Consider the following 8,245-nt stretch of genomic DNA (forward strand, 5'->3'; position numbering starts at 1 on the left):
GACTGAAGACAGACCAAATGACCGCAAAATTATTCTCAGTTTTAGTGAAGTCGCTTAATGGAAACTTGCGTTGTAAGCTGTTATACTGCCAAAATAAATAAATAAATAAAACAACATATCTATATTTATCTACTATTCCCAAAGAATGATATTTACTCGGTGGAGAAATTGTACATCAAAGGGATTTCAGTTATGGCGCGTTACAAAAAATACTCCTACGTCCCTTCGCATATCAGACATTGCATATCGGATAATATGATCAGAAAATTAAAAGCCTAATACTAACCATTAGGCAACACCAAAGATTCCAGAATTCAAAACCAAACCCGTACAACGACAACCAATGCTTAAAAATGCAACTCCAAAATCTTCCTCTTCATTATCTCTTTAAAAGTTTTCTGTGGTATACGAATAAATAATAACTCCTTTGTGACAACACAAAAGTATTCCAGAATTTAATTCCAAACACGTACAACAACCCATCCTTTAACTATAATGCAACTTCAAAATCTTCCTCATCATTTTCTCTTTTTAGTTTTCTACGATAGCAATAAATAATAACTCCACCTGTAAATTTGGTCTTCGACAAGTAGCTTTAAAAAAAAAAAAAAAAACCCACCTAAAACATTATTGTACATTCTAATGTATACCTCATGATGTTAGTCCCATGATGTCACTGACAGAGCAGCCCATAAATCATTGGATGTCCCACATATATACATACGATATGTTTCTACGTCCTCATCTCCATTTACAGAAATCTTACTACCATAATGGCCATTGCTCACAGCATCATTTACAGAGAATATTATCTCTCTTTGAGTTGGCTCATGGCCATTAAGTAAATTTCCCATGCTCAGTACTTTTCGCCAGGACTGATTTGCAGTAGGGGGTGGGAACATGCCTGCAACCACATCTCGTTCCCGCATCTTCACCTCCTGCTTGCTATCAAATTCCTGCATGAATTGATTGAAACGGTTTAACTTGAGATCTACTTGGGTAATGTTATTGATAACTTCAGTCAGGTGAAAAAGAATTCCAATTAGACCGTTTGAGTCATATTTTTGTTATAATGCTTCATTGAAGATATGACAACCTGCTACCACTAAAATATAGATGCATTATTAGAAAATCATGGGTCACGGTTGCATTTCACAAAAATAAATGATAAATGGACAAGAAAGAGGCATAATTCACTATGTATGGACCTTGTCATAGCAAATGCTTGTCAACCCAGTGCCCATCTTTGGAAGATAGAAATTAAAATAATCAGTGAAAATTGCTTCGGAGAGGCGTGGAGCATCAGCTAACTTCCGATAGATTGATGCAGCAAGGATTACCAACTTCTCGATGTGCTCAAAAACAGTACAAAGCTGCTTTAAATCTCCAATTAATTCATCTTTGTCAAGTTGGTTTCCTGTGAGATAATTAAGGCAGTATTTTACATAACAGTTGCTGCTCTCTTCCAAAAAAATTGTCAATTACATGATAATATTGTGATACTGTACTGGTGTTATCAGATGAAGACAATTTTCTCACAAGCATAAATGTAAATAGATGGGTTTCAATTACAATATAGAGTACCTTGTAAAGATTTCAATGAGGACCCTAGTGTAAGATAAAGTTGGTCCATTTTAGTTTTCATTAGCTTAAAACCACCATAAGATGTCTGATTTAATATGTCAGCACAGGCTCTGAAGGCAGTGTAGACCATCTGCTCAAGGAGTTGCTGAGGCCTTAATGTTTCGAGATAATGCATTATCTGCATAACAGCAATGAAGAGAAAAAACAACCCTAGATCAGAAGTCTTGTAACATTGTCTCGGACACTTAATTAAATCTTCCTCCAGATCAACAAAAATGATTCAAAAAATCATCACCTTTTCTCCTTCCCTAACAGGGTCTAGCAGAGGCTTCTGTTCAGATATGGACAGAGCTGGAGATTCATTCCAAATCTTGCGCCACATGTTTCCATGCTCAGACATTCTCTGTGAAAGCCTTCCCTTTGGAGGCCAGTTCAGTTTATTTACAGAACTGCCCTCAGTTACATCAGTCTCCCAGTCACCTGGGGAATGCCACCTTATGAAATCTTCAAATACTGCATTTGGATTTGCTGCTTTGAAAGCCGACATGTCTTCATTGCATAGAAATGAAAACACACTTAGTGGGAATCAAGTTAGAGATTCTGCGAACTGGAATTTGATAAATATGTAAGAAGTTTTGATGTTTAACTTAATTACCTGAAGACAAGATGTCCTTTTCCAATTGACCAGAGCCCTGCAATATAGAACAATCAGTTGCACACTTTGGTATCGCAGAGAATAGAGCTTTCTTCAGGTGTGTAACTTTTTAAAGTACTTAGACCGAGTCCACATTGACAGGAGTACTCGTAAGAAAGATTTCAATTAAAAGTAAATCTGAGAAGTTCAATTTAAAACCAATCGGACCTTGATATAGTAAAAAGTACAGCACAACTCACCATTGTATTGCCTAAGGCCTCTACAGCATGGAGCCTTTCCTCATGCATATCTTCAGTCATTAGTGGTGCACTCTTAATAAAGAAATGAAGTGAGATTTCTAGCAGATCAAATAATTGATTCAGCGGCAACCATACTAGTATCTTTGTTTGAAAACGCAGGCTTTATTCATACATGCTAAACTATTGGCATAATTCTTACTGATTTTTATGTATCACTTGTATTCGTACATTTGTGTTTTGTTTCTCCCTAATAGATTTCCATATAAGGTGACAAGTTATACCATATTTGGGCATGACCCTACACCATGTGCATATCCGTCTGATTTTCTGGTCTTCTTGACTGGACTTCAAAATATAATTGGATGCTCACAGTTTTCAGTGCCAAAATAATGTCAATTTTGATAGAGATAAACCTGTGTATAAGGAGCATGCATCTCCTCAAATGAATTTAAGAGCATCATGGACAGCACAACACCTGCTGATCCCCTCCTTGTTTTGTCAACTTTCTTCTGATTAGAAGAATTTGCTAATTTTGTTTCCGTTTTAAAATACTCATGTTTAGAAGAACTGCAAGAATCATTAGCGCAAATAAGTGCTTTCCTGAACTCTACAGTATTCTGATTTCTTAGATACTGTTTTGATTACTGTCCCTTCTATTATAATATGTACTGGCTGAATTTTCTGACTGGTCAGTCATTCGAGTTTTGGCATGCACAACTACTTGAAGCATAAACAACACCTAGATATGACCATGTAACTTCATTAAATTTACCCAAAACTGTTAACATGCATCTTCTGTCACACCACTTTATCAGAAATATCATCCAACATTGAACTCCTTGATATACCATACATTTGGAGGAAGCTCTTTAAATAGCACAATGAAAATCATTAATGTTCTGCAGCTTAGTATACCTGTCAATGTTATCAATTGAAGGGCCTGTCAGTAGATCTTTCTGGACTTTGACCTGCATCGAAGTTGATATACTTATGTATATTTGTATAGTTTAAGAAAATGAACTACTGTAGTATAAATGCAAGCACCTTATTACTTGAATTCTCATCTTCCTTTTCACAATCAAAAAAGCTCTGATCATTCTCTCGCGATCTCTTTCGTTCAATACATATAGCAAGCTACAAAACACCAAACTAATTAGACCCAGGCATATCACTTGACAATATTTAAAAGGTGCCCTTACCCTGTCAAAATTGTAATTCATTTTCTGGATTTGTAAAGAATTATATTATCCTTCTTTTCGATAAGAAGATTGAAAAAAGGAATTAGAGGATCAATGTGTAGTACCATTTGCAATTTCTGGTGTAAAATACAACTAGACAAATCAATAGTGCCATTGCCTGGCACTCTAGGTAACGGTTCTGACTCTTCCCAGTACCATCTTATTTCTCGCACAAAATCAATCCATAGCACTGCTATAGCTGTTACATATTAATTAGTAAAAAGGGGAGTTTTAGATCATAGATGAAAAGAAGGATTGCAAATCAGATTCCTTTTGGAGCTACCTCGAATATTGCAGTTCCCAAACCACAGTGCATGGAGACAAAATTGCGCAAAAAGGGATTGTAGAGGTGCTCCTTTTACGGCACGGGAATTTCTATTCTCCACTTCAACGTTCGGAGAACTACTAGTCCCTAATGAAAATATAAAATAAGAGAAATACAAAATATCTTATCTAAAGTTCACAGTTCAAAAGTTGAAAATCTGCTTAAAAAGAAATGGAAAATTACCATCTTTAAATAGCTCTTTCAATACACGATCAAGAACAGAAGGTGGGGGCACATTTGCAGTAGATTTCGAATTATCAAGGCCCGTATTTTCAGCTGTCTACCATGAAATTGTGCAAATTAGAACAAAACCTCATAAATTCTGACACCTGGAAATAAAGTGCTGGTATAAATAGAAGTTTCGACCTGCCACAAAGTCTTCCAAAAATTGTGCCTCGAATGATGCATCAAGTGCACTTATCAGAAGTCCAATTTGCGGGGCAAACCCAACAAATTTCGCAATGGAATCATCAACCCTGCATGGATCATTCAAATAACAAGATGACTATTCAGTCAAATGTGCAGGTTCTCATGTAATGGAAACTTTTGCAACAAATACAAAATATAAATTATGATTATGATATTTTTCTTTGACAGAACACAATTGTCATAATTGATCTCAACATTAGATACAACATTGAAATGCAAAAAACTTGAGGATACAACAGCCTGTACGAAACACAAAAGAAATGACCACTTATATATAGATCCTTACATATCTTGAGAAACAATAGGTGAAAGAAGCCAGTGCTCGGCATCAAATGACGAAGTGTTTTCCAACTCGGCCATTTCAAGGGACCCTTCAATAGTTCTACTCCGCCAGATAGCTACTAAATTAAAACCTAAACTCAACAAATAAGAATGTTATTTGCCTCTTTTATAAGAGAACACCACCTCAAATTTATCCATATAAACAAAGGACAACAAAATGAAATTTCAGGGGATATATTTCTCAATCAAGAAAGAAGACAAAAAGGAATTCTCTCTCAAAAAAAATCTGCACTTGATTACCTTTGATAGGGTCTTCAGCAGAGTACCACTCTGTCCAAGGACAATCTTCGTCCCATTGTTTCTTTATGCGACTTGATGCACTTGTTTCTGTTTCTACTGAGTCATCAATTTCAGACTCTAGAATCTCCTCTTGGTTATAATCATAAGGTGGGGTTTCATAGGAAAGTCTCATTGCAAATTGCACCTTGAAGTAATTTGTTGAAAAATCTGTCGTGGATAGAACCTTCAAAACAAGATGTTAAAGTATAATATGGCCATCATATACATTTAACCTATAACAAACTAATAAGAAGGAAACATTGTAGAAAAATATAAAATAAAGTAAAATATGAAAAAGTGCAAGATTGCTCACAAATTTTGAAACAAATAATTCATATAAGCCCTCCAGATGCATCAGGCGTATAGGCACTTGGGTAGCAATTCTATCAGCTTCAAATCTTCTTGTAAAATTTGCCCCCATATTTTGAATCCCATTATATGCTTTTCTTGAAGGATCATGAACAGGGACAAATGCCGGCCAGTTGCTGCAATTTTTAATGAAATAATCATTCAAACAGCTAGATGTATGAACTCTAACAATCACTGACCATTTAATTTAAAATTACTATACATAATGTACACACTGCACATCATCCTCAATGTGCGAGTGCTGTATAAACTCTTTAACAAATCTGATATCTGTGTGTTCATCCTTTGTAAAAAAAAAATAGCACATCAAATCTTATAATCAATTGACCATTTTAAGTAGCGGATTACTACATGCATATACAAAGTTATCCGTAGGTTCCTTTTAGCATTTTTAGGATATGACTTCTAGCAGCACTGACACCTGTTTGTGCATGTGTGTTTCATGTCTGAAAGCAGGAGGACAATTTCAAATTATGAAACAGCATAAAGAGAACAATCACCTGCCACAGTTTGATAAAGCAATGGCAACAGAACTCAAAAGTTTAGTTGACTCGGGATCATCTAGAACAACTCCATTCGCACTCCGTGGAGCAATAACCTTGAAAGAAACAAAAATAATTAGATGCACCGATGAGTGCAACACACTTAGGACTCTACAAAAATTTAATAAGACATACCAGAAAATCATCAACTCCAAAAGATAGTTGCATGTTGTGCAAATCATCATCCCAACATGAAGCTCTAGCTGATGATATAAAGTAATTAATGTCTTTCTCATTCGACTCTAGGTAAGACTTTACACCAAGAAAAGAAAAGTTGAAATTCAGAGAAATAGCGTCATACCAGTAACAGGCTTTACAAAGTTAAATTCCATGGAGTATGTTTTTCCACCATACTTTAGTTCCTTCTTGACCCTATACAAATTTTTGTATTGACCCAAAGACTCTGCACCTTTTTCCTGCAATAAACCGACAAGAGGCGAACAAAGAAAAATGAGTAACAACATATTTAATATATTCTGAATTAATCAATCCGGAATTAAATCAATATAGAGTAACCAACAGGAACCAGATTGTTATAGGTGGTGCTAGGATGTTATTATGGTAGATTAATAATTGAGTTCTGCTATTGTATAAAACAATCAGAGTAAAATGCCCCATCTGTTCCTTTTTGTAAATAATACTGCCTCATTGTGCCTTAGTACGCATGAGTATGCTAATCGAAGCTAATTATCAAGCAAACTCGACATAAATTACAAAAAATAAAACATACCACCAAGTTCTTTGAACCATCAGCCAACCATTGGCGACAAGAAGCTTCAATATCTGATATGAATCTAGTGGGTTAAAAAAAGCTTAATGTCACTTTTCATTTAAAAATACGAGACTAAATGATGAAAACAAATTTAAGAAAGGCTAGCAGGCAGAATACGAAAAGCAAGCCATTCAACAGTACCTTTCCCATGAAGATGCAATTGTAAAATCGTCAAACACTTCAAACTGTAGAAGAGATCAAAGCAAAAGACAATGAGCTCTTGAGCTGATAAATGACAGACTAAAGTAACTTAAGCATAAACCTCCGGTTTTAGAGTCTTTTACTGAAATAAGAAATATAAAGTTATACCATTATATCAGTGATAATTATGAGCTCTAATCAATTCGTAACGTATAAATGGTTATGAATGGTAAGGTTGATTGTCGCCAATTTAGGCTTAAAGACATAATAATGAGAAAGCAGAACAGCAATTAATCAGCATTGGCAAGTTTATACACCAAGAAGCTCATTAAAATCAACAGAGATCAGAGAATTAGCTGGACCTCTTCTACGGTATCTTCTTCTTCATCCTCTTCTTCCTCTTCCTCTCCGATCTTTCTATGCTTCGAGGAACTCGAAGACGCCATGAACGATCGAGATCAGAAAGGGGGAGAGATGAAACCGCAAAAGACAAAAGAAGAAAGGATGCTTGAAGCTTCGGAGGAGACGAAAGATTTCGCGGTCTGCGATTGGATCGCGCCAGATCGGAACAGGAAGACCCGTCTTCAACCAAACGGATTCGGATGACTTGTTCGTAGTAAATGGATCATAGATCCAACTCCGACTGCAGAGGCTAGAGTCACTGTACCGATAAGGCTTGGATCGTCTTGTTGGTAATTGGTAACAAAGTTTTGCACCAAATGGGCCTCTAAGAAGCAATTGAGCCTTAAAAAGCCCATTTTCTTAAATTGTGTGAAAATGGATCTCCAAATGGCAATTGCAACTTTCAGTTTTTAAAGTCCATACTTGGATCACCTCTTCACTTCTTCAGTCATTTTGCCTCTCGCCGATTACTTGGCACGTCTGCCACCATGGAGCATGTGATGTGCGTCCAAAATCGTACGGTCCAGAGAATTATTATGTGAATTAGTATTCTTTCAACAAGAATCTTATCCTCGGGAGTTAAACCCATGATTAGACCATTAAGTACAGGTCTATCGAAGAATAGAGAAACCTACGGCTTGGTTCTTCTGTGGTCCTACCTTTTGAGTACTTTTCTACTCAAAGACTGCTGTATCATTTTCTTTGAGCATTGATAGTATGTAATTGATCAAAAAATTGTGCTTGTATTGAAATTTCTTGAAAACAATGCATATTCATAAGAGATATCTTATATTTGAAAATCCAAATTTGCTGTGATTTGTGAATGACGAATAAATCTCATGTCTCCATAACACACAATACCACAGTAAAAGGTGCCACAGAATAACTCAAATGGAAAATGCTGAACCAAAAGGCATCACATGCTTCT

The 8,245-nt window shown here is 35.9% G+C and overlaps 1 protein-coding gene across 4 annotated transcripts; it reads right to left on the bottom strand.

Annotated features, from left to right (window-relative positions):
* Nucleotides 1–632: 632 nt before the first annotated feature.
* On the bottom strand, nucleotides 633–7,573 carry LOC144555752 (Rab3 GTPase-activating protein catalytic protein). Of its 4 annotated transcripts, none has more exons than XM_078304167.1 (22): nucleotides 7,278–7,573; nucleotides 6,916–6,959; nucleotides 6,733–6,796; nucleotides 6,304–6,418; nucleotides 6,138–6,205; nucleotides 5,961–6,058; nucleotides 5,405–5,576; nucleotides 5,053–5,275; nucleotides 4,757–4,883; nucleotides 4,408–4,517; nucleotides 4,225–4,317; nucleotides 4,000–4,128; nucleotides 3,782–3,915; nucleotides 3,523–3,612; nucleotides 3,394–3,446; nucleotides 2,892–3,045; nucleotides 2,479–2,550; nucleotides 2,240–2,276; nucleotides 1,880–2,133; nucleotides 1,585–1,762; nucleotides 1,209–1,417; nucleotides 633–956 (listed from the first exon to the last, which is right to left on the bottom strand). In XM_078304167.1, the coding sequence occupies exons 1-22, from the start codon at nucleotides 7,359–7,361 to the stop codon at nucleotides 660–662; spliced, it is 2,805 nt and encodes a 934-aa protein (XP_078160293.1). In that variant the 5' UTR covers nucleotides 7,362–7,573; the 3' UTR covers nucleotides 633–659. The 4 variants fall into 4 exon arrangements, with proteins under 4 accessions (XP_078160293.1, XP_078160295.1, XP_078160296.1 ...); XM_078304169.1 differs by having other exon boundaries at nucleotides 6,733–6,785; nucleotides 7,278–7,461; XM_078304170.1 differs by having other exon boundaries at nucleotides 6,138–6,201; nucleotides 7,278–7,459.
* Between the last annotated feature and the right edge of the window lie 672 nt (nucleotides 7,574–8,245).

Source organism: Carex rostrata, chromosome 6 (genome assembly GCF_964058835.1).
Source record: "Carex rostrata chromosome 6, lpCarRost1.2, whole genome shotgun sequence".
Taxonomy (NCBI): Eukaryota; Viridiplantae; Streptophyta; class Magnoliopsida; order Poales; family Cyperaceae; genus Carex; species Carex rostrata.